We start from the raw sequence: 27,307 nt of genomic DNA on the forward strand, positions 1-27,307 counted from the left end.
TTTGGGAAAACCATAATGTTACAAAGCATCTTTTTCTTGTTCACCAATAGCAGGGCCCAATAACACTAAGGTAAGTAGTTTGAAAATAATTACATGTTCATGCATTCATTTATTTTTTTAAAAGTATGTCTTAAACACCTATGAAGTGTTGGAGATAAATTAGTGAATCAATAGGGCAAGATCCCAGCTCAAGTAGGGGCAAGGGTAGAAGCAGGGACACCAGTTGCTGTAGTGGTCCCAGAGAAAGAGGATGGGATCGTGGATAAAGTATAACAATGAAGGCAGTGAGATGTGGTCCAATCTCTGATGTATTTTGAAGATGGAACCAGGTTTGCTTATGAGTGGGATGTGGTGTGCATAGAAGGAAGAGGAGGGTAAGGACCGTATCCAGCGTTTTGGCCTGAGTACCTGGGAGGTGATATTGCCATGCACTGAGATGGGGATGCTGGTGTGAGTGTGTGTGTGTGTGTGTGTGTGTGTGTGTGTGTGTGTGTGTGTGTGTAGGTTTTGGTGGGAAAATTCAGCTAGGGACATGTCTGAGATGTTGAGTCAGCATTCAAGTGGAGATGCCAGTAGGCAGTTGGATGGAGGAGTCTGGCACTTGAGAGCAGCCAGGGCTGGAGGTAGAACTTTGGGAGTCCTCAGTATAAGATGGATAGGAAGCCCTCTGTGGGTGAGGGGAGGTAGAGAAGAGGATCAAGAACTGAGGTCAGAGCGGATCCGTGGGTGGCTCAGCGGTTTAGCGCCTGCCTTCGGCCCAGGGCGTGATTCTGGAGTCCCGGGATCGAGTCCCACGTCGGGCTCCCTGCATGGAGCCTGCTTCTCCCTCTGCTTCTCCCTCTGCTTCTCCCTCTGCCTGTGTCTGCCTCTCTCTCTGTGTGTCTCTCGTGAATAAATAAATAAATAAATCTTAAAAAACAAAAATGGGATTGTTTAAAAAAAAAAACTGAGGTCGGAGAGAAGAGGAGGAATCGACAAAGGAGATGAGAAGGTGCAAATAGGGGGCCAGGGTGGGGGGCAGGTGGTAGAAGGAAGATCTGGAAACTGTGCTAATTTGGAGGCGAGGGGAGGAAATACAGTATATAACGCATAAGGCATATAAAATATATGTTAATCAACTGTCTACCTTATCGGTAAGGCTTTCAGTAAACAGTGGGTTCTTAGTTAAGTTTTTGGAGGAGTCAAAAGCTACATTTAGAGTTTTGACTGCACCCCTGTGTGGTCAGTGTGTATAACTCCGGTATTATTCAAGGTGAACAGTACATTATAACATGTGTAATATGTATTCTATAAGTAATTGGTATCATACTAAGTTTTTTTATGGCTTGATTTTTTAAACAGCATATTGTGAGAACTTTCCTTTTATATTAATTAGCTTTCAAAAATGTTATATAATATTCTACAAAATATTAATACAGTTTTTAGCCATTTCATGTTGTTTTTATTTTCTAACTAATATAAATGTTGCTACAATAGATGTCTCTGTACTTACTTCTCATTAACTCCTTAGGGAAATATTTCAAGAAGTGGAATTATTGCATTAAAGAATAACATTTGTACGATTTTTAGGGTATATTGTCAAATTGTTTTCAAATAGCATGTGTGACTATATATATATATAGATACTAACAGGGTATTAGAATTCCAAAAATGTTGCTACTCAGCAAATATGAGGAATACAGTTTCCCTATTGAAATTTTTAGAGCCTAAAGCATGCCTTATATGTGACACATGAAATGTTACAAAATTATGTCAATTTTTTTGTAAATGTAATACTGTAACTACTTCTTGCTAAAAGTAACTATTTTAGGGGATCCCTGGGTGGCACAGCGGTTTGGCGCCTGCCTTTGGCCCAGGGCGCGATCCTGGAGACCCGGGATCGAATCCCACGTCAGGCTCCCGGTGCATGGAGCCTGCTTCTCCCTCTGCCTGTGTCTCTGCCTCTCTCTCTCTCTCTCTCTCTGTATGACTATCGTAAATAATAAAAAAAAGTAACTTTTAAATAAGTTTATTTTGAGATAAACTTCAAAGATTGATGCTTTATTTTTTATTTTTGGGTAAATCAAGATTTTTACATATTAAATTTTTATTTATATTAAGGATATCTTTATTCTTTTTCATTCTTAAGTCTATAGCAAAATAGCAACCATTTATACTGATCACTTCCTCTGAGTCAGGCTATGTTCTTTACAAGTACTGGCTCATTTAAACTCCTTGATAATCCAGAGAGGTATGTATATTATTGTCATCACCATTTTATAGGTGAAGATAGTGAAGCTGAGAGAGGTAATTGGCCTGGAGGAAGGCTACCTTATTGCATAATTCCAGGGATGCCAGTCACCTATGATCTTTATGAACAGTGCCTCCTGAAGATGTGCAGTACGCAGCCTATACAACTCTACGCAACAGTCCTAAATAACTAATAAATGATGGCTGGAGCAGAGCAAAGATCAGAGTTATACACAGTGCAAGGTGCATGAAGGGATCTATTTATCCTAAAAGCAAAAGAAAGACATTTGGTGACATGTGCAAAGTAGGGTTTTAAGAAAATTAATGTAGCAACAGAGAGATTGGCATGAGGGAGGGGGGCCCGCAAGCCAGATTGTCTCTAAGAGTGTAGAGTCTAAGCCTGGAACAGTGAGGGCCCAGACCATGTGGACAGGCAGAGAGATGGACAGATGTCATGTGAGAGTCATCACAAAAGATGATCCTAGAGCTGGCTAATCACTGGATTAAGGTAGGCAGTGGGAGGCTGCAGGTGTAGTCATGCTTCGCAGCAATAGTATTCCATCATGGCTCTAGCATAAAGCACTGAATAATTTTCCAGTTATTGCTACTGATTCTTAGTCTTTATTTCATTCTTGGATTAGGAGGCCAGATTGCATATCAGAAGTAAGGGGCTCAGAGCAGGGGCAGGTACTGGGACCAAGGGAAGTGATAAAGGTTTGGAATATCCAGGTGGGGGAATGAGTGATTGCAGACCAGCATGAGGCTGGAGACCATCAATGTGTAGAAGCATCAGTTCACATCTCTTAGAGGAACAAAGAAAACAGATGGTGGAATTGGCCCAGAGTTGGAGATTCGCAGGGCTACTGTGGTACAAGTGTAGCAGGACGTGACAGCTGAAGGTATTGGCAAGAAGAGCAGTGAATTTATAGGTCAGAAAGTCTAGGCTACAGAAGAAAAAAGAAGCCATGAGGGGTTAAAAACAGAAATCAAAGAACTGGAGATCCCGATGATGTCCAGGGGGTAGGTGTGGGTGGAGCATAGCAGGAAAACATTAGGAACATCCTAGGCTATGGACAAGGAGACAGATATCTGGTAATTTAGAAGATGAGGGGTCCAGGATACGGCTACAGGAATAATACTAGCTAACAATTATAGACGAGCTAACATTTATGTATACTTACCATGGTCAGATACTGTTCTAAGCTTTGATATATACTGACCAATTCTCATAACAACTCTGTGAAATATTACTACCCTCCAGACTTACTTCACAGATAATAAAATAAGGTGCAGAGAGATTAGGTAAGTTGCACAAGGTCACACAGCTCTAACTAAATTAAAATAGAGACAAAGATCAAGGATGTGCTAGGTTTCAGTGTTAGAAAATTTATTTGTGTGATTTATAAAACAAAGAGGTTAGTAATAAAAGAAGAGAAGGAGCCTGGCATCTGTTATCCGTAAATGTGGGGAGTGACCTGGAGCAAGTCTCTTCAGAAATAGCCTCATAGATGTAATTAAAAGCCACAACATCATATTGTTCTCACACTTAAAAATATCTTTTCCAAGACTAATATCAAGGAAAATCATATTCATCTTTACACAATTACAGATGAAAGCATTTAGATAAATGTTTTCTATATGAATTTAGCAAAGCCATATCCTTTTTCTGGGCTGACCACAGTGCTAGCATTTTGTTCATTGACCACATACAATTTGGTCCCAAGAACCAAGTCTGCATTCCAAAGACAGACACCTGGAACCAGAGGGACACTATCCATGGTGGTATTATTAACTGGGCTGAGATGCTAAAAACCTACCAAATTCTATTATTATGGACTTTCAGAAACAAGATAAATAACAAAATACTTCTCTTTATTAGGCCCAAGAAATTGAAGGAATCATCTCCAAAAGCTTCTTTTTTTTTCCCCAGGTCCCAATACATATATGATATTTTCCCATAACCTGAAGAAATCTCACCGGATGGGTCTAGTGGGTCCTTCTGGTCCATCCATCTCATAAGAATAAACACTATCCCACTTAAAATCTAGATGCCAGTTGAAAGCACCCCTTACAACAGGAGAAGACTGGTATTCAAGGGTCATATAGTCAATGACATCTATCAGAGGACACACCACCATTTTGGAGTCCTTGGCAATGGCATGCAGCAAGGGCTGCAGCCATGCAGTATTCACCTCGCAGTGGCTATCCAGGAACACCAGAACATCCCCTGGGAAGGCAAAAATAGGCTGGTGTTAGTGCATATGGATAAAACAGCTGACAACCCAAATCGAAGTTCAATGCAAGGAGTATTTCTTAAGTGTTTGCTTTCCATTTCACTGCGGGTGGGTGGGGACCAGAAACACATATCTGAGGCCATGATGAGCCATAGATGTTTAGAAGAAGCTGGTAAACTGTGGGCTAGAGAGTGGTTTGGGGAAATTCTAAAGAAGCAGGTGGAACTGACTTGGCCTTTAATTAAAAAAATATTTTTTTAGCTTGGCCTTCATCAACTGACTCAACTTAGCCAATGTTTACTGCAAGGATGGCTTGTTGGTGTCTTTTGGTGCTTGGGCTGCAAAGATACATAATTATCTTTGCTCTTGAGTTCAAGCTTTAATAAGTGTCTGCTTAGAGAACATGGGGGAAATTGGCATGGCCAAAATGAAGACTATGTGTTGTTAAAGTACATTATATGGGCTCAAATTGGAAGGAACCTCAAAATTCAGGTGCATAATTTAGAATTTTTCTTGTAGACAACACAAAATCATAAGGGGTTATGAGAAACATTCCATGGCGGATCAGAAGACTCAGTATTGTTAAAGTGGTAATAATCTTCAAATTGAGCTATCCGTGCAGTATAATTCTTATCAAAACCACACCTGGTTCTTTTGCAGAAACTGATCCTAAAATTCATATGGAAAGGCAAGGGACCCACATTAGCTAAAGCAATCTTGAAAAAGAACAAAGTTGAAGGACTTCTGGATTTCAAAACTTACTACAAAGCTATAATAATAAAACAATAGGATACTGGCACAAGGATAGACATATAGGCCAAAGGGACAGAATTGAGAGTATAGAAATAAATTAAATATCTGTGGTCAGCTGATTTTTGACAATGGTTCCCAGCCAATTCAATGGGAGATAGAATAGTCTCTTCAATGAATGGTCCTGACACAACTTTCTTTACAAGTCCTGGCTCATTTAAACTCCTTGATAATACAGAGAGGTATGTATTTTATTGTCATCACCATTTTAGAGGTGAAGATAGTGAAGCTGAGAGAGATACTGGTCTGGAAGAAGGATATACACATGAAAAAGAGGGATGCCCAGGTGGCTCTGTCGATTAAGAGTCTGATTCTTGATTTCAGCTCAGGTTTTGATCTCAGGGTCACAAGTTCAATCCCTGCATTGGACTCCATAATGGGTGTGGAGCCTACTTAAGAATACATGAATGATTGAATGAATGAATGAATAAGAATTAAATTGAACCCCCTCACAGCAAACACAAAAACTTAAAAAGGTCAGAACTAAAACTGTAAAACTCCTAGAAGAAAACAGAGGCATACATTTCTGACCGCAGGTTAAATGATTTCTTAGCTATGACACCAAAGATAGACGTGACAAAAGAAAAAATAAATAGGATTTCATCAAAATTAAAAATGTTTGTGCTTAAACAGAAAGTTTAAGACACCACAAAGAAAGTTGAAAAAAAATCTACAAAATGGGAGAAATTATTTGAAAATCATATATTTGATGTAGGATTTGTATCTAGAATATATAAGGAACTCTTACAACTCAATAATAAAAAAGACAGCTTAATTAAAAAATGGACCTGGGTGGCTGAGTCAGTTAAGTGTCCAAATCTTGACCTTGATCTCAGGGTTGTGAGTTCATGCCCTATGTTGGGCTCCATGCTCAACTTAAAAAAAAAAATGGGCAAAGGATTTGAATAGGGATTTCTCCAAAAAAGAAACTAGGTTATGATGATGGTTGCATAACCCCGTGAACATACTAAAAAACACTGCGCTGTGTACGTTAATGGGTGAGTTGCATGTGAATTATATCTCAATAAAACTACTAACATCATTAGGAAAGAAAGAGTACATCTTCTAAATCTTAACTAAAGTGCCATTATTGTTATGTGGGATTCACACAGAATTTTATATCGTTTTTAAAAAGTGATAGAACCTTGATCCCTCAGCTCAGTTTACTGGTTTCTTATCTATTCTTCCAAAAGAGCATCTACATGTTCATGTATATTCTACTGATGTCTTGAATAAGCAGGACTCTTCAGAAGAGCCCCTTTATTTTGTTCCTTTCAATCCACAGGGAGGAATGGTCCTTTCCTGCCCTTGGTTACAAACCAGAGCAGGTCCAAGACTTCCCTTCTTACTTTTTGGTTAACTGGAAGTCTCATAGTTACTTTAAGTTGGAAACATTATCTCAGTTCAGCAATTAGGATGGATCCCTAGTCCCATGCTACAACCCAAATTTCTCAGACTGCATGTGGAACTGCTCATTGTCCCCCCACCCTTGCTAGATCACTTTGCAGGAAGTCACTTGCTTTTGGATTAAATCTTATCTCTTATTTTCTCCCTCCCCAGCTTGCTACCATATTTTCTCACCTCACTGAAGGTCAAAGTGAGGTGAGAGGAGACGTGAATGGGGCAGCAAAGTTCTTTCTCCATAAGATAGCAGGACGCTCTCTGAGCTGATTCCTCTTATGGTATGGCTAGCATGGTAATTTTGAGGACCCGCTTCCCATCCCTGGGGATCTCTCACTTGCAGTTCCCATAAACTGGGAAAATCTATTCTATGTAGATCCAGACTCTCTCCTCAGCAACTTAAGATCAGTGTTCTACCCCAAGCTTCTCCTCTGCTGGGATCCATCCACCCTTCTAGATAGTCCCAGTGACATGACCTAAGATGATCGTTGTTGTCTTGCTCAAACACCCATCACCTGAGCCAATTTTGCCATCAGTGCAGTTACTAACACAGAAGTCAGTGTCCCCGGTTCTGTAGCTAACCATGGTCCTTCTTTTGTCCTTTGATTCCCAGGCAAGAAGCCAACATCAGCTCATTTCTCCTCGCCCCCAATAGATTTCTAATTTGGTTGTGTCTGAGGACACACTGAATCTCAACTCCAGAAATTCATATCAAGTCCCCCTCACAGGCTTCCATGAGCTGCTTTCCTCAAACACCACCACTAATTCCAACAATCTGACAAACGTGGTTACCTTACTGGTTTTCTCAGATGTCTATTTTGAAATTTCTTTATGATAGTATGTCTGACAACCTACTTTGGAATATAACTTCTCTTGTCTTTATGGTTCAACCAAAATAGGGCTAGAAAGAATCTCATTTTTCACAGTATTACGAACACTCTGTATGCACTGTGTTCAACACTTTGCATTTTGCACTTAAAATAGCTTCTCTAATATTATATAACATTAACAGCTTCAAATCATGTCTGCTAATTCAATAGGTGAAAAATTAACATCTGTCCAGAGAAGACCTGCAAATGGCCAGCATGCCCACAAAGAGATGCTCAACATCATTAGTCATTAAGGAAATGCAAATCGAAACCACAGTGAGATACCAACTCATAACTGCTAGGATGGTTAGAATTTTCTTTTTAAAAGACAGAAAATAACAAGTGCTGGCAAAGATGAGGAAAATTTGAAACTCTTACACCCCCCTGGTGAGAATATAAATGATACAGCTGCTGTGGAAAAGTTTGGTAGTTCATCAAAAAGTTAAATAGAATAATCGTATGACTTAGTTATTCCACGCTTAAGTACACACTCAAAAGAATTCAAACAACAACACATGTGCACTTGTTCGTAGAAGTCCTCTTTACAAGAGGGAAAAGGTAAAAACAGCCTATATATCCAGCAACAGATGAATGGAGAAACAAAAGTAGCATTTATACAATGGAATATGTATAATTCCATATTCCATTAAAGGAATGATATGCTGATCCCTGCTACCTGTAGAATAATCTCAAAAATATTGTTAGGTGAAAGAGCCAGATACAAAAAGTATGACTGACTCTATTTACATGAAGTGTCCAGAATAAGTAGATCCAGACACAGCAGATTAATGGTTGTCAGGGGCTGGGAGAAGGAAAAATGAGGAGAATCTGCTCAACGGGCATGGGGATTTCTTTTGGGGTGATGCAAATGTTTTGGAACAGGAGAGAGGTGGTGTTTACCCAACATTGTGAATGTACTAAATGCCACTGAACTGTTCACTTAAACATGGTTAATTTTGTTATGTAAATATCACAATAATTTTTAAAAACCTGCCAAAGAAGACATGCAAATGACCAATAGACACATGAAAAACTGTTCAACATCATTCATCATCAGGGAGACGCAAATCAAAACCACAAGAAGATATTACTTCACACTCGTCAGAATGTCCATTATTAAAAGGACAAGAACTAAGCAGTGTCGGGGAAGATATGGAGAAAAGGCAATCCTTGTGCTCTGGTTGTGGGGATATGAATTGCCACTACAGAAAACAGTATGGAGGGATCCCTGGGTGGCGCAGCGGTTTAGCGCCTGCCTTTGGCCCAGGGCGCGATCCTGGAGACCCGGGATCGAATCCCGCGTCGGGCTCCCGGTGCATGGAGCCTGCTTCTCCCTCTGCCTGTGTCTCTGCCTCTCTCTCTCTCTGTGTGTGTGACTATCATAAATAAATAAAAATTTAAAAAAAAAAAAAAAAAAGAAAACAGTATGGAGTTCCCTCAAAAAATTATAAAATACAAGTACCACGTAATCCAGCAATTGCACTTCTGGGTAAGTATCAGAAGGAAATGAAATCTATATCTTGAAGAGTTACCCACACTCCCGTGTTCATTGCAGCATTATTTACAGTAGCCAAGACACAGAAACAACCTAAACATCCATCAACAGATGAAGGGATAAAGAAGTTGTACTATGTATACAATGGGATATTATTATCATATCAGCTATAGAAAACAGAAGGAAATCCTGCCATTTGTGACATGGATGGACCTTGAAGGTATTATACTAAGTGAAATCAGTCAAACAGAGAAACATAAAATATCGTATGATCTTCCTTATATGTGGAATCTAAAAAAGACCCTGAACTCTGAGATTTGGAGAACAGACTGGTGGTTGCCAGAGGTAGAGGGAGGGTGAGATGGGTGGAGGTGGTCGACAGGTACAAATTTCCAGTTATAAGATAGAGAAGTCCTGGGATGTGATGTACAGCATGGTGAGTATAGTGAAGCATACTGTATTGCATATCTGAAAATTGCTAAGAAAGCAAATCTTAAAAGTTTGTACATCACAAGAAAAAGAAGTGTAACTATGTGAGGTAATAGATATTAACTAGATTTATCCAGGTGATCATTTCACAATATATACATGTATCATATCATTATGTTGCACACCTAAAATGAATACAATGTTATATGTCAATTGTATCTCAATTAAAAAATAAAACATTAAAAAATTATAACTAGTAAAGTTGAACTTTTTTCAGGTGATTAGCCATTTGTGAATGAAATGTTTATATCCTTTGCCTATTCAGGTGTTGTAGTCCTGGGTTGTTTTTTTTTCTTTTTCTTCCTTTTTTTTTTTTTTAAGATTTCATTTATTTATTCATGGGAGACACAGAGAGAGAGGCAGAGACAAAGGCAGAGGGAGAAGCAGGCTCCCTGTGGGGAGCCCGATGGAAGACTCAATCCCAGGACCTCGGGATCACAACCTGAGCCAAAGACAGATGCTCAACCACTGAGCCACTCAGGTGCCCCTGGTTTTTTTCCTTTTTTAAAAAAATGGCTTTGTAGATACATTTTACATACTGAAAATATTAGTTTTTTTTCTATGGAAGTTATACTAATTCTCCTAGTCTTCCGTTATTTAACTTTATTATTTTTTGTTCACAATAGGTTCATTGTTTTGCTAGTCAGCTCTGTCCTTTCACTAGGTTCAAGCTTTGAAATGTTGTCTTTATTCATTGAGCAGGTGAGTATTGATCTAGGTTTTCTTTTCATAATTTTAAAATTCTTGTGATAATTTAGTGATTTGGGTTTTTGTATTTTTTATTATTTTTTTAGTGATTTGGCTTTAAAAACTAATGATACAGTTAGAATTTATTCAGATTATGGTATGAGATGAAGATAAGTTTTTTTCCCAAATAACTGAACAAGCACTAAGCCAGCAATTACAAAGAGGCCCTTCTTCCCACACTGACTTGTGGTGTCTTATTTATCATATGTAGTGTATATACCCTTAGCATTTAAAGATTTTAATATTTCGGGGCACCTGGGTGGCTCAGTGGTTGAGCATCTGCCGTGGGTTCAGGTCGTGATCCCAAGGGTCCTGGGATTGAGTCTGGCATCAGGCTCTCCACAAGGAGCCTGCTTCTCCCTCTGCCTGTGTCTCTCATTGAATAAATAAATAAAATCTTTTTAAAAAGATTTTAATATTTCAACTTTTGGCAATTTTAATGACCCAGAAATGTAGCATCTGAAGTTGCAAAATAATTTAAAATTATTCTATGCGCAATATCAAGCTTTTCCTAATTCTAATTTAAACCATGAAGCCTATGGGAACAGCCACCTGGCACCTACATGCACTGTACTGTTTTTACACTCATCATAAAGCATTTTATGGGTAATTTATAATGAGAGCAAAGCAGCATGGAATTTCTCTTGGCTGAGTCCTACACTCACAAGAATATTCTGTGGGAATCTCAAGTTTCTTGCCAGGAAATGGAGCATTTGTTCTGCTTCTGTTGGCCTTGGTTATAGGAAAGATAATGCTCTTTTGTGTTCACAGAAATAGCCTGTTAGACATTCATCTGGATGCCATCTAATCTCAGATTGGCATCTTCCCAGATTAAGCCAACTTCTCCATAGGGTCTAGAGTGAGTGAGTGAGGGGTGTGAGGTCAAATCCACCTGCTAAGGACCCTTCCCAGCGTTCCTCGTAACGTGTGTGTGTATGGGATGCACTAAGGACCCTAGACTGCTCACTCCATCTCCCCAGAAGAGAGGCTTGCTCTGCTGCCTGCAACCCAGGGGCTCTCTCTCTCTCTCTCTTTATCTCTCTCTTAGGGTGTGGCTGGTTTTAGAAAACAAAAAATGCCTGGTCAGCCTCAGGCAGGCTCCTCCTCCTCTTTCATTTCCTTTTCTGCCTGTCTTTAATTATTTCCCATATTTTTTGACTTTTAAACACTGCTCGTTATATTTAGTTTATTTTAAATAATTTATTGAAATATTTTTGATTTGGTCTCTGAAGCAATCATTCTTAAAGTTTTAAAATGTTTTCTTTTTTTCTTTTTTTCTTGGGTTGGGGGACAGAGGGAGAGGGAGAGAGAGAGAATATTAAGCAGTTAAGCAGTCTCCACGACCACTGCAGAGTCTGTGCAGAGCTTGATGTCAAGACCCTGAGATTGAGACCTGAGCCGAAATCAAGAGTCAGATGCTTAACGACTGAGCCACCCAGGCGCCCCTAAAATGTTTTCATTTTTATTAGCCTACACATTGTTGCAGGCTAATAAATTTTATGCATCCATAAAATTTTGTAGTTTAGTCTTGCTGATTTTCCAACTTTATTCTTTTGCATTAGCTTCTTTTGCTCCCTGAAAATGATATGTATTCGTCTGTGCAGTTGGGTACGGTGCAGGCCATTCATCGTTATTAAAGTATTCTATCATTTGATCGTCACTAGTCTGTCATCACCTAGTAAATCAGGACATACACATACACCATAACCAAGCAATTCCACTTCTAGATATATGCTCCATAGAAATGCTGTTCATATCTGCCAAGAGACAGGGACTCAAGGATTGGTGTATTTGGTAAGAGCCCCAAATAGAAATAACCTAAATGTGACTCAGCAGTAGAATGGAAGATTAATTTGGCACAATCAAATAACAGAATACTTCAAGGCCTTTACTCTTAATCACAGGTGCCACATACGGTACATGAGCAGGCTCTGGGGATTAGGACGTCGTGTTTGGCGGAGGGCATTATTTTGTTTACCATCCCAGACAACAGAGGTCTCTCATCCTGTATGAATGTCAAGCAACAGTGCACGCTCTCAACACTACACGAGGTTTTAACCTTCTGCGTTCAGGACGTCAGCTGGAGCCCACACCTCATCCCTGCCTGCTTGGCGGCTTGCTGACCATCTAGACCGCTCAGTGCCAGATCCTCTTCTATGACCTCATCCCCAATACTGCCCTGTATTTAACCCCCAAAACCCTTTCTCCCACAGTGAACCTGCCTCTTACCCTCTACAAAGTTCCCTCGTTTAAAGTACGTTTCTCAAAAATAAAAAAAATAAAGTTTCACATTAATTTTTTTCACAAATTCTCCTACAGCCTTCTTGCCTCATGGAAACCCTGACCCTCCCTAGAAGATGCTGCTTCTCCATCAACGTTCCTCATAGGAAGCTCCTCCTTCTCCTCCCAAACTGCATGAGTCCTTGGGTCCAGGGCAATGCTGCCATTTCCTACTCACCCATGGCTGCCACCAAACCTTCCTTTGCTCCCATGCAAAACAAACAGACAGACCAACAAACACAACCTTTCTCTTTAGATCCACACCCTCTGATGATGGCTCTCTCCTCATTTGCAAAACACCTGCCTTCTGATTCTCCAGATGAAGTGCTCTCCCCAGCCCTGCTCCATTCCCTTCGTTCCTGGGGGCACAACACAGAGGTCATAGTGCTCTGTCTCGGCTCCTGCAGCCCACAGGCCATTCTGTCATCCTGTGGGCAGCACTGCCATGCCAGACAAGTGACAGGTAGCAACGAATATCATGAAGGAAAACCACTCAGTAAGGCTGATGGAGAGACGTGGGGTGTGCGGCTTCACACAGGGTGGTCTGGAAAGGGCTCCCTGACAAAGCCGCGTCTGAACGGAGACCTGAACACAGTGACCTAGCAGGTCATGAAGACACGTGAAGGGGATTCCAGGGGCAGGACATGACATGCCAAGGCTCTGAGCTACAAGTGTGCCTGAGCATCTGAGGAGCAGCAAGAAGGCCAGTGCGGGGGCAGTGTGAGGGGAGAGGAGTCAGTGACCGTGTGAGGGGCAGCCAGCCGGGGTACAGATCTGCAGGCCCCCACTGCGGACGCAGTCACCTCATGATGACACAAATATTAACTGGTCTGGAAGCTAATGGTGCTCAACATGCACACACGTTAACGTCACATGAAAACCCATATCCGTGTTCAGTGGGGACAATTTACACAAACGCATCTTAGCAGAGTTGGTACAAATGAAGAAAAAAAGAATAAATGAGGGGGATCCCCGGGTGGCTCAGCGGTTTAGCGCCTGCCTTTGGCCCAGGGATCCTGGAGTCCCGGGATCCAGTCCCGCATTGGGCTCCTGGCATGGAGCCTGCTTCTCCCTCTGCCTGTGTCTTGGCCTCTCTCTCTCTCTCTCTCTCTCTCTCTCTCTATATATATATATATATATATATATATATATATATATATCATAACAAATAAATAAATCTTTAAAAAAAAGAATAAATGAGCATGGAGAGCACATCGTAGGTGCTGGATAAATCCTTGACTGGATGAGTGAACAGGTGAATAAATTAATGAGGGGTCACGAGCTGCTGCCTCACCTGCCCTGACACCCCATCGCTTCTCCTTTTTTAAAAAAATATTTTATTTATTTATTCATGAGAGACACACAGAGAGAGGCAGAAACACAGGCAGAGGGAGAAGGCAGGCTCCTTGCAGGGAGCCCGATGTGGACTCGATCCCAGGATTCTGGGATCACGCCCTGAGCCAAAGGCAGATGCTCAAATGCTGAGCCACCCAGGTGTCCCCAACCCCACTGCTTCTAAGCTGGGAGTAAGTCTAGTCACAGGGTGGTGGTGGCAGCAAGTATAGATAGATAGGTATGTGGCAAGCACTGGCAAAATTGCAAGGAGAAACAGATAGAAAGCTCTATAATCACAGCTGAAGATTCTTTTTTTTTTTTTCTTATGATAGTCACACAGAGAGAGAGAGGCAGAGACACAGGCAGAGGGAGAAGCAGGCTCCATGCACCGGGAGCCCGACGTGGGACTTGATCCTGGGTCTCCAGGATCATGCCCTGGGCCAAAGGCAGGCACTAAACCACTGCACCACCCAGGGATCCCACAGCTGAAGATTCTAATTTAACTCTATCAGATGTTTACGGATCCAGTCAAATTGGATAGGAATATAGAATATTTGAAAATAACATTAGACATACATGGAACCTACAACCAAAAAAGATAAAATTTATTCCTTTTAAAAACACGTAGAAGTTTTGAAAAACAGACCCAGCTTTAAGGCATGTAGGATATCTCAACAGAATGACAGGCCATAAATGCCAACCGCCGTAGGAATTAAACCAGTACCAGTAGCTAAGAGACAATTTTTTAAAATCCCTTTGTTTGAAAACTTTAAAATTCACTCCTTAAAAAATACCTAGATGAAAGAGGAGACCAATGAGATACCAGTGCCTTGACAGTGTATAGGACAATTTTATGTAATTTATCCAAACACAGATAATAATCTGTTTTGTGTTGGTATTCAGCCAAAAAAAAAAAAAAGGATAAAAGAGGAAAAAACCCCATCCAATTCATTTGATAAGTCTAGTAAAGTGAAGTATAAGAAAACAGTTTTAAAAAAAGAAAAATATAAGCCAATCTTACTTTTCGAAATGTGTGCCGTGTGTGTGTGTGTGCACGCGCGTATGTGGTGGGTATTGTAAGATATTAACATCTAGTGAATCTAGGGGAAGGTTTATGTCAGTGTTCTGTGGGTTTGAAAATTTTCAAAATAAAACATGAGTAAGACTTAATCCAAGGGGGATGTGGACACAGACAGACACAGCGAGGAGGCCACGTGACCACAGAGACAGGGATGGGAGTGATGATTCTCAGCTCAGACCCCCTTCAGGGGAACCTGCTGTGTGCACCAGCCGGACAGCTTCCCAGTCTTTGGGATCTGCTGCAGAGGTCACACCAAGCCCCCCTGCCCCAGCCTCTCAGGGGATTTGCAGCCAATGCCTAAGCATACGGCGTTGGAGGTGCAGAGCCCGAGCTGGACTCTTCATGGGTAACCCTGCTCTGAGGCTCCCCACTCACCCACCCGACCTCAGAGAGCCACACGGCCCACTGGAGCCCCTTTGGCCCAGATCCCCCTTCTTCCCTCTCCCCTATCACAAAAATTTCTGGTCCACACTTTCCTTCCCCCGTCTGTCCTTTTTCCAGGACCCTCTTCTTCTTCTCATTTCATCTTGGCCTCTGCTCCCCAGCCTAGCTTCAGGGTTTCCTGAGGGATGGGCAGCTGTTCAGCAGCCCCACTGTCCCCATCAAGTCTTGCTCTCCCGGCCGCATCTCATAGTCTGTATCTGGAGGGGACTCATCCTGCAATGGGGCCTGACACAATGGCCCCTGCAAAAAAAGTACCTTCCATTTGAAATAAAAAATTGACATTTTGAAGCAGGATATGTACTTTCAGAGTCCAAAGACTCATGTGGCTGAAATGCATTTCCACTCTTCTGTTTATGCCAGTGGAGACTTGGAGGGGCCCCACGAGGACCACTTCTGCACAGGCAGGAAGGTCTCTGGGACACAGGTATTGGGTTAAGTCCTGAATGAAAGGCTCATACCTGAAGCACGAGAGGCTCCAATCAGCCTTGATCGGACCAGTCCTTCTCTCTTTTTGTTTCTTATTACTTTAATCTTTCCCCGAAAAATTTCCAGGTGATGGTCTAGTTTTTCTTTCAAATCATCTGCGGGGAGCGGGGAACGGGGAGAAACCACCCAACATTTGTCAATGTATAAACTAGAACTACAGAAAATAAAACAATTTATCACAATTTTGACTGATTCCTAAAAACCATGTCCTTCCACAAAAGTTCTAACTTTACAAATTTTATCTTATGTGAGGAAGAGAAAGAAATGTGATTCGGTATTTGAGATCAGCTGCAAATATTCTCCTGTGTTTCTGGTGAAAAACCTCTATGTTGACAAATCACTGTTGAAATTTCAATAGAAAAAGCATGAGCTGTGGGAGCCTGGAGCAATCTGACTTTCTCGCTGACAGCTGTGCTTCTGACAGGGCAAGAACTCAGGCAAGGTGTCTGACCTCTGGAGTCTTGGCTCCATCCTCAATGAGGAAGGCTACTCACCACATGCCCCACATGTGGAGAGAGGGGCAGATACACCACGCAGACAGGGCCTGGTACTCAATGGCCATTCGGCGTTTGGAGGGTGATAGGATGATGGTCAAGGAGGCTGGGCTTGGACGCTGCAGGGGTCTTAGGAATCTGCATGAAGAGGTAGAGGGTCAACAGAAGCAGGCTTCTTGTAATCTTGTCTTTAAAAAGAGCTCTTGGGCAGCCTGGGTGGCTCAGCAGTTTAGTGCTGCCTTCAGCTCAGGTCGTGATCCTGGGGTCCTGGGATTGAGTCCTGTGTCAGGCTCCCTGCATGGAGCCTGCTTCTCCCTCTGCCTGTGTCTCTGCCTCTCTCTCTGTGTCTCTTATGAATAAATAAATAAAATCTTAAAAAAAAAAAGATAGAGCTCTAGGGGTCCACACAGAGGCAGACTGCAGGCTGCGGAGCTGAGCTTGCAATGGGAGGGTGGGGTGTGGGGGTGAGGGGGCATCTCAGCCCAGAAGTCTGCAAATACCTCTCTCTAACATGCAGGACACAGAGGAACTCTGTGAGCTACACCTTGGGGGAAATAAAGGTGGTCCTGGCAGCAGGGATTGCTGACGTGACATGGAAGGCTTGGGTTCTTCAGAAGATGGTCATGTCGTTGGCTTGTGGTCCAGAGGGCCCAGGACTACGAGAAAGATGGGTGGCAACTGGTCAGCTCTGGACATGACTCTCCTGTAACTCAATGGGTCCCCGTCCACTGCTCCCTGGGCTGAGGAAGTCCATTGGCAGTGCCTACTGGTATCAACTGGGAAAGATAAGTTGAAGTTCAAATGGTTCTCCTAGAGCCCATGTGAAACCATTGTGAGTTAAATCAGGAATGTGTGTAACCTGAGCCCCATCAGAATATAGAACACCTCATTTCCTCTGTGTGTGAGCTTCCATGTGGGTCAAACACTAAGCTCCTTGGTGAAGCAGGTGAAATCACCACAAACCAGGTGAACTTGGATTGAGAAGGAGAGTAAAGGTATCTGGTCTGGCAGCACACCCAGACCTTGGGTGTCAGCAGTTGATTCCCCTGGTGTCTAAAGAACTTAGAAGTGGTCACCAGGTGCACCTCTGAACTCATGGTGTGGTTCTGGAAGACTTGGGGAGGTGTCCCATGGCCATCCTGGAACTGTAGATCCATAGCAAGACCCTTGTCCTTTTAAGGTGAGCAGTTAGACCTCTACAGCCTAGCAGAAGATCCCCTTTACTCCATCCTCTGCCCAACATGCGGCCAAATGTGCTGCTCAGTGCTACTCAGGAGATAAGGAATCTGACCATTTCTACACATCCCCACCTGTGCACAACAGTAGAAACAGGTAGTGGCTCCTGTGGAAATGATATCATATACAGTCATGCCAGGCCAATGTGTGCAATTCCTAGATGTAGCTGGCATTTGTGTGAATTACAGGCCACCTTCCATTTGACACATCCGGAGTCACTCACCCACAGGTGACTCTCCTGTGATGCCCTCTTTTCAACCCCCGCCTGTCCATCTTCCTTCTGTCTCTCCTCTTTCTTTCCCAGCCCGCAGTGGGTCAGATTCACAGGGGATTAGGTTAACTTCTAGGCAGGAAATCTATCCAATACTGAGATATCACTTCCATGCAGAATGGACCCCACAGGGACCTGCAGACTCCAAGCAACTTTTCACTACTCTGGGTCATCTTGGTTTATAATTCAGTTGTAAAACAGACAACTCATTTCAAATGCCAAGTGCATTTAATCAGATTTTGTACTGGTATCCCAACTCTGTCAAACCAATGAGGAAGGAGGGACATGCACTTGATTGCAGTTGATCTGATTAGAATTCTCTCCCAGGGGCACCTGGGTGGCGCAGTTGATTGAGTTTCATACCCTTGGTTTCAGCTTAGGCCTGATCTTAGGGCTCCGCACTCCTTGAACAGTCTGCTTGGGTTTCTCTCTCCCTCTCCCTTGCCCCTCCTCACCTCTCTCTCTCTCTTTCTCTCTTTCTATAAATTTCTTTTTTTTTAATAATTTTTTTAAATTTTTATTTATTTATGATAGTCACACACACACACACACACAGAGAGAGAGGGGCAGAGACACAGGCAGAGGGAGAAGTAGGCTCCATGCACCGGGAGCCCGACGTGGGATTCGATCCCGGGTCTCCAGGATCGCGCCCTGGGCCAAAGGCAGGCGCCAAACCGCTGTGCCACCCAGGGATCCCTCTTTCTATAAATTTCTATAAATAAATCTTTTAAAAAATTTTCTTAAAAGAATTCTTTCACAAGAAGGACTTGGGTCTTGTCACCCCCCTGCATTAAGCCTGTACTAGCACCCCATTCACCATAAAAAAATTCAAACGGTGCCCTTCACAAGCGGGGTGGCCTTGGTATAGCTCTGGTTTTGTGTTATGCTGTGCTCCTCCATAAACTACATGAACTACAGAACTATTCCCCACTTACCTCCTTACCTCTGGCCTCTGGGCCTCTAGGTGCTATTGCCTTCGCCTAAAACTCCCCTCCCCTCTTCTCCATCTGGATAACTCTGACCTCAGTTTACATGTCACTTCTTTCTGAGTGTCATTCATCATCCCTGAAGGCCAGGCTGGTGCCTGTACCTTTAGTCACCTCAGGGAAGTGCTAACACCTGCGAGCCCACCATCGCTGGATGGGGACCAGCACTTCCATCCCCACCGGTGGACCAGCGGCACCTACTCGATGCCCACCAGATGTAAAATGTATGAAACGTGTAAAACCATTCAAGCGCCATCAGAGATCACAGCGCCTTCCGAGCGGATGCCAGAGGTGGATGGCATTCCGTCTTACCGAAGTCGCTCATGTCATCCACCAAAATAATTTCTTCAAGGAGGTAGTGTGGAGTGAGGTTTCCGACACTGGACAGGGTCCGAAATAAGGCATTAAATTCCTCATTGTGGAAGCAAATGATCACGCTGGCGGTCGGTAGCTTGGCTGGGTAACGTTTTTGAAGACACCTGCAGGCACAAATAAAAGGAAAACAAAAGGATTAGGGGTCTCACTGAAACACCTTTCTTTACTTGCATTTTTCCTCTATTCCCTTAATTGATCATTCTGATAAGGTGACAGTACATTTAAAAATACCAAAATTAAAATACAAAAACGTCTCTCACTTCTTATGTTATTTAATTTTTTAAAAGATTTTTTTAAAAAACTTATTTATTCATGAGAGACACACAGAGAGAGGCAGAGACACAGGCAGAGAGAGAAGCAGGCTCCCTGCGGGGACCCCAGTGCAGTACTCGATCCCAGGACCCCAGGATCATGACCTGAGCCAAAGGTAGACGCTAAACCACTGAGCTATCCAGGTGTACCACTTCTTATGTTATTTTAATATTTTCTAAATCATTGCCCTCGTCTTAATGTCAGCAATAATTGCTCTTCCCTGGAGACTCTGTTTTGGCCATCTTAATTCTATGTTGAACATAGTATAAACATGAGTTATATTTTGGTTTCTATTATAAAAGTATATTAATGCACTTACACACATTGAAAGGTTTGAATTAACTGCATTGTACTATCTTCAAGAAAATATTATGGTTTAGTTTCTTGCCTCAAAGAAATGCAGTGGGTATGGTGTAATTGGATTTCTTCCAAGGATTATTATTATTATTTTTATGCATGTGAGAGAACAATAGAAGCTGAATTCTAGTAATATTAGTTATTAGCTGTTCATTACTGTTTGAATTGCTACATTATTTGGTTGTATTTTGAAATATTTTGGTTGCAAATGACAGAACCAACTGATGCTAGCTAGCTTAAGCAAAAGAAAGGAAAGTATATTGGAAGGGGACCCAAATGGCCCACAAGACCTCAGGACAGGTGTGCAGCTGGAAACTTCAAGAATGACTGGAGCTAGAGGCTTGAAAGCCACCTGGACACTCCATCCATTTTTGCTCTTGCCTTTACATCTGGGAATTATAGTAACTATAACAACATCAGCCTACTTCACAGGTTGGAAAGGTTCAATGAATTAATATGTCAAATGCTCAGAACAGTGCCAGGCAGATACTAAGTATTACATCAAGCTCATTATACAATTCTCATTCTTTCTCTGCAACCTGGCTTTTTTCTACTTCTTTATTCCACAGAGTGGGAAATGTGGCCACGACCAGCATATCTCACAGTCCAGCACTTCTCAAAAAGTCACAGGTAAGGATTCATTGTCCCAGCCTGGCTCAGATGCCTATCCCTAGGCTAATGGACTGTGACCAGCGAGAGGGGTCAAAATAGAAGGTCACCATTCCCACTGCAATTTTGTGGAAAGGGGGATAGGGCAGGAAATGTCAATAAATGTCAATAAATGCCCCCACCCAGCAAGGAGTCTTGCTGGGTGGGGGCAAGACTACAGTATCCTGCACAGACTCTCAGCATATTCATGGGCAGATGTCACCATGGAAGAAAAGGGCCTGGTCTAGTGAACATTTTTACCCAAGACTAGATGAAGATGTGCCTTCCAGGTAGAAGCTGGCATCATGCTCCAGGGAGTGGGACCAGGGAAAGGGCTGAGCAGCTGGGAAGTGGGGTAGGGTGGGTATGTCCTGCACATGGCTTTGCAGAGCAAGTAGGAGAATGACCTACAGGCTTAAATTCCAGGAAGATCGTGGAGTTTTCAAAGAGGAAGCAGATGAGACAGACGGGGTGGGAGGATGGAAGGATAATACAAGAATGAGGGACGTGATGGTCCAGGGTGAAGTCATGCTACTTAGGTCACATCTCTAGCATTATATTCAGTCCTTGGGCATGTCATTTAAAGAAAACTGTAGGTAAACGGAGTCCCTTCAGAGGAGTGAGACAGTGATAGTGAAGGGGCCTCAGAGTATGTCACACCAGGACTCCTTAGGCCCCTGTGTGTATGAGTTTCTCCAAACTTAATTGGTAAATGGTGCTGTGGTCTTTTCTGACCTAAACTTCTCTCACCTAAGTAAGCAGTTTTTCAGAGTGTAAGTAATTTGGACGAGGCCTGAGTTTGGTTGTCCTTCGTCAGCTGCTCTATTCTTTGCTGATCGTGTAGAGTGCCAAGAGTACAAAATAAAGCAGAACTATTGTGGGTTGGATTGTATCTCCCCCAAATTCATATGTTGAAATCTGAACCCCCAGTATGTCAGGATGTGGCCCTATTTGGAAATGGGGTTGTTGCAGAAGCAATGAGGGAGATGTCATTAAGGTGTCCCTAGTCCGATAAGACTGGTGTCCTTGCAAAAACTGGAAAATTAGGGCCACATCCTGAGTTGGCTTACTTACCTTGTGCCCTAAGTCAGCTAGGGGTATGTTGACTTGCCCTCTTTTGCATTTTTTAAAAAATATTTTCCAGGTTTTTGTGATTAACATTTATTTATTTATTTTTAAAGATTTTATTTATTTATTCATGAGAGACACACACAGAGAGAGACAGAGACACAGGCAGAGGAAGAAGCAGGCTCCATGCAGGAAGCCTGGTGAGGGACTCGATTCTGGGTCTCCAGGATCATGCCTTGGGCTGAAGGCGGCATTAAACCCCTGAGCTACCAGGGCTGCCCTGTGATTAACATTTAAAAAAATCTGCACACTTGCTAATTACAAAAGGATAAATAGTCTTTTTACAGGGCGGAAATAATTGAAAGTAATTTCACCCCCAGTCACTTCACAAGTAATGGGACAAATGGACATCGAGTGCCTCCTGATAGGATGCTCTGAGGATGACACACAACCACTTCTATGGTATTCATGCCAAAAAGCACGACCTGGATTTGATCACAAGGAAATATCAATCTCACACTGTGGAACCAGTTATTTTAGAAAACAACTGGTTAGATCTCTTAAAAAGTGTTATAGTCATGAAAGATAAAGACTTAGGAACAGTTTCAGATGAAAGAAAACCAAGGTCATGGATAGATGCAAGATACATGCAATCTGTGGTCTTGGGTTGGATTCTTCCAGAAAAAAGACGCCAATGGGCAACTGTAAACTTCTAATCATGTCTGTAGTTTAGCAAATGGTAACGTATTACTGTTAATTTCCTGGTTTTGTTCATCGTTCTGGTTCTGAGGGTATGGAAGATGTTCACATTTGGGCAATCTACGGAAAAAGCTATACAGGAATTCCCTGAGATATTTTTGCAATCATTTTGTATGTCTGAAATTATTTCAAAGTTGAAAAGTTAGGGGCGCTTGGGTGGCTCAGTCAGTTAAGTGCCTGCCTTTGCCTCGGGTCATGATCCCAGGGTCCTGGAGCTGAGCCCTGAGTCAGGCTCCCTGCTACTTCCCCTGCTTGTGCTCTCTCTCTCTCTCTTCCTCTCTGTCAAATAGATAAAATCTTGTTTTTTAAAAAGTTAAGAGATAAAAAATTAAATCAGAAGACTAAGCAACGTAAAAATGTACTCTTCAAAGATCTGTATCAAATGTTTCCACAGCTAGTTAAAATAGTCGTGAACTATAAGGCACAGTTGAAATAGAAACCCCTTTTAATAGAATAATAAGATTAGTATGAGAATGGCTGAAAATATACTTGGACTCCAATAGCACTAGTTATTCCTTGTAGTTAAAATTTATTTGAAACACAAGTGTACTTTGTAAATAAATGAATTTCCTATTAAATAAGTTAATATTCTGAATACTAAAACTTCAAAGTTCACTTCTCTCTTTGGAGAGAAGTATCTCTCTAAAGTTTCCATTTTTCTTAACAATCATGTGATAAGAGAAAGGAAACAAAGGCAGCTGCACTATTTTAGGAGATGAGATTTAGGGAGAAGAGTTGATGGTGTGGCGAGAAATTCATAGCTTACAGGCATTCAAAAATATTGGGGAAAAAAAAGAAAAAGAAAAAAAAAGAAGAAAAAAACCCCAAAAATATTGGTTTTCCTTTGTGGTAGCACACTATCCAGTTAAGAAAAAAGTTGTCCCCTGGGGTGCCTGGGTGGTACAGTTGGTTAAACTTTCAACCCTTGATTTTTGGGCTCAGGTCGTGATCTCAGGATGACAAGATCAAGCCCTGCATCAGGTTCTGCACTCAGCAGGATATCTGCTTAGGATTCTCTCTCCTTTTATGTCTCCCCCTCCCTCCTCTCTAAAATAAATAAATAAATCTTAAAAACAAAGTTGTCCTCTAAATTAAATTCATATCATGTTATATGGTTTGAATAAATTTAAATTCTTTTTTTTTATTATGACCCAGATAGATTGTGTCATCACATGTAAACACTACATCTTTTGAGTGTGCCTCATCTTAGGTGATATTTAGCTACCTAGAGGCTTTATTGATTCATTATTTGTGGTTTCAAATGTTCGTGTTACACACACGTTGCACCAAGACACAGTGGGCCCCCCTTTCTCCCATTTCCTGGAGCTTGGATTTTGTCTTTGTGTTACTGGAAGATGCTATATCCCATAAGTACTTCTTATTTAGTTAAGGAAGAATATCAATCTTCTTTAGATAGGAGCCATCAGAATCATCAATGCACAATGCAACATGAGTGAATCTTGGAGACGCTATGCTAAGTAGAATAAATCAGGTAAATATTGTATGATTCCATTTTTATGAGGTACCTAGAGTAGTTAAAATACACAGAGACAGAAAGTACAATGGTGGTTGCAGGGGGACCAGAGGGAAGGAAGAAAGGAGAGTGAATGTTTAATGAAAAAAGTTCTGGAGGTGGATGGTGATGATGGTTATAAAACAATGTGAATGTACTCAATGTCACTGAATTATAGTTATAAATAGTGAAAATGGTACATTTTATGTTATGTCTGTTTACCACAAGTTAAAAAAAAAAGGCACCAACACAAATGATTGAAGAAACAGCGAGAAAAAGCAGATTTTGAAGAAAACATAAGTGGCTGTCTGAAGGTATTTGGCCAAATGTCCTTACTGGTAATTCAATAAAAAGATCTTGTGGGCAATGCAATTCCTTTAAATCTCTAGAACACATTCGGTACAACTGGAGAAGGTATTCTCTACCCTATAAACTGAGAATTTTAAAATAGGCTCTTGAATTATTGGACTTCACATACTAAAAATAGGAAGACTTCTAATATGTCAAAATTAAAATCTGGTTAGTAACTATTTACTTAAAAAATTAAGATGTTTTCTTTTTTTTTAGATGTTTTCATTTATACATTTGTACACTGTTAAACTATAAGACATTAGTGAAATAAATAAAAGAAGACACAAATAAATAGAAAGATATTCTGTGTTCATGGATTGGAAGAATTTGACATTGTTAAAATGTCTATACCACCCAAAGCAATCTATAGATTCAGTGCAATCCATATCAGAATTCCAATGGCATTTTTCATAGAAATAAAACAAAGAATCCCAAAATTTGTATTAAATTACAGAAGATGCTGAAGAGGCAAAGCAATTTCAAAAAATAAGAACAAAGCTAGAGGCATCAAGCTCTCTGATTTCAAACTCTATTACAAAGCTTTGATAATTAAAACAGTTTGGGGGACGCCTGGGTGTCTCAGTGGTTGAGCGTCTGCCTTTGGCTCAGGGTGTGATCTGGGAGATATCTCACACCTGTTAGGATGGCATTAGCAAAAAGACAAGAAATAACAAGTGTTGAAGAGGATATGGAGAAAAGTGAACCCCGTTTGTGGGAATGCAAACTGGTACAGCCACTGTGGGAAACAGTGTGGAGTTTCCTCAAAAAAATAAAAAGAGTTCTAACATAAGATCCAACAATTTCAGTTCCTGGTATTTATCTGAAGAAAATGAAGACACTAACTCAAAAAGATATATGCACCCCTATGTTAACTGCAGCATTATGTACAACAGCCAAGACATGGAAGCAATCTAACTGTCCATCAGAGGATAAATGGATAAAGAAAATGTGGTATTATATACACAATGGAATACTATTCAGCATAAAAAGGAATGAAATCTTGCTATTTGCAAGAACATAAATGGACTGTGAAGGCATTACACTAAATGATATAAGTCAGAGAAAGATAAATACCATATGATCTCATCTACATGTGGAATCTAAAGAACAAATTAACAAACAACCAAACCTCTAAAACCCAGCCTCATAAATACAGAGAACAGACTGGTGGTTGCCAGAGGAAGGGGGTGGGCAAAACAAAGCTCCATTATAAAATAAATAAATATAGGAGAAGATATTTGCAAATGACGTATCAGATAAAGGGCTAGTTTCCAAGATCTATAAAGAACTTCTTAAACTCAACACCAAAGAAACAAACAATCCAATCATGAAATGGGCAAAAGACATGAAGAGAAATCTCACAGAGGAAGACATAAGACATGGCCAACATGCACATGAGAAAATGCTCTGCATCACTTGCCATCAGGGAAATACAAATCAAAACCACAATGAGATACCACCTCACACCAGTGAGAATGGGAAAAATTAACAAGGCAGGAAACCACAAATGTTGGAGAGGATGCAGAGAAAAGGGAACCCTCTTACACTGTTGGTGGGAATGTGACCTGGTGCAGCCACTCTGGAAAACCGTGTGGAGATTCCTCAAAGAGTTAAAAATAGACCTGCCCTACAACCCAGCAATTGCACTGTTGGGGATTTACCCCAAAGATTCAGATGTAATGAAATGCCAGGACACCTGCACCCCGATGTTTATAGCAGCAATGTCCACAAGAGCCAAACTGTGGAAGGAGCCTCGGTGTCCATCGAAAGATGAATGGATAAAGAAGATGTGGTCTATGTATACAATGGAATATTACTCAGCCATTAGAAACGACAAACACTCACCATTTGCTTCAACGTGGATGGAACTGGATGGAATTATGCTGAGTGAAGTAAGTCAATTGGAGAAGGACAAACAGTGTATGTTCTCATTCATTTGGGGAATATAAATAATAGTGAAAGGGAATATAAGGGAAGGGAGAAGAAATGTGTGGGAAATATCAGAAGGGGAGACAGAACATAAAAACTCCTAACTCTGGGAAACGAACTAGGGGTGGTGGAAGGGGAGGAGGGCAGCGGGTGGGGGTGAATGGGTGACGGGCACTGAGGGGGGCACTTGACGGGATGAGCACTGGGTGTTATTCTGTATGTTGGTAAATTGAACACCAATAAAAATAAATTTATTATTAAAAAAAATAAATAAAATAAAATAAAATAAAATAAAATAAAATAAAATAAAATAAATAAGTCATGGAGATGTAATGTCCACCTGGTAAATGTAGTTAATAATACTATACTACTTATTTGAAAGTAGCAAAGAGAGTAGATCTTAAAAGTTCTCATCACACACACACAAATATTTTTTTGTAATGGTAAACCAATGTTATCTAGACTTATTGTGGTAATTACTTGGCAGTATATACAAATATCAAATCATTATGTTGTACATCTGAAACTAATATAGTCTTATATGTCAGTTATACCTCAGTAAAAAAATGAGGAGAAACATACATTTTATTCCTGGTATCTGGCACCTCGCTGTCACTGCCCAAGCTTTTACTGAGAATGGTATTAAATCCATATTTTAAAAGTCCATCAATAAATTCTGGGTTTGAATAGTTAAAATCCTTACCTGCAAGAAAGGGTAATTACAGTCACATAAGTATAGGTTTACTGCCATCACTTTGATAAAGGACAATAAGGACAACTATATCCTGAATTCACTCCTTTTATAATGAGCCAGAGTCATTTCCTGGAACCTACACTAACCCCAGATGATAGGCTAAAATCAGGCAGATTCCTTGGCAAAGTATGAACAAAAAGCTAGTCTTTGGTCACTCAGTCTCTCTAGGGACAGAAGTGCCCGACCTCCTTGGTCTCATCATGATTCACAACTGTTGTGTGAAATTATTCTGAGGGATTTAGGAAAGGTGGGAAAGGGGAGCTAGAACCCCTCTCCCAAAATTCCATTGCAAATAGAACAAGATGCCAGAGGCCAACCCAAACATATCAGTCATAACAATAAATGAAGATGGAA

General features: G+C 41.3%; 1 protein-coding gene across 1 annotated transcript in view; it reads right to left on the reverse strand.

Annotated features, from left to right (window-relative positions):
• GALNTL5 (polypeptide N-acetylgalactosaminyltransferase like 5) overlaps window positions 1-27,307 on the reverse strand; it is a 49,470-nt gene that overhangs the window by 16,629 nt on the left and 5,534 nt on the right. The window contains exons 2-5 of the mRNA XM_055335482.1: window positions 26,782-26,902; window positions 19,200-19,366; window positions 15,873-15,995; window positions 4,207-4,456 (exon numbers count right to left, since the gene is read on the reverse strand). Coding sequence (XP_055191457.1) covers window positions 4,207-4,456; window positions 15,873-15,995; window positions 19,200-19,366; window positions 26,782-26,902 — 661 coding nt within the window. The remainder of the gene's footprint in view (window positions 1-4,206; window positions 4,457-15,872; window positions 15,996-19,199; window positions 19,367-26,781; window positions 26,903-27,307) is intronic.

The sequence above is a fragment of the Nyctereutes procyonoides genome, unplaced genomic scaffold (assembly GCF_905146905.1).
Source record: "Nyctereutes procyonoides isolate TBG_1078 unplaced genomic scaffold, NYPRO_anot_genome, whole genome shotgun sequence".
NCBI lineage: Eukaryota > Metazoa > Chordata > Mammalia > Carnivora > Canidae > Nyctereutes > Nyctereutes procyonoides.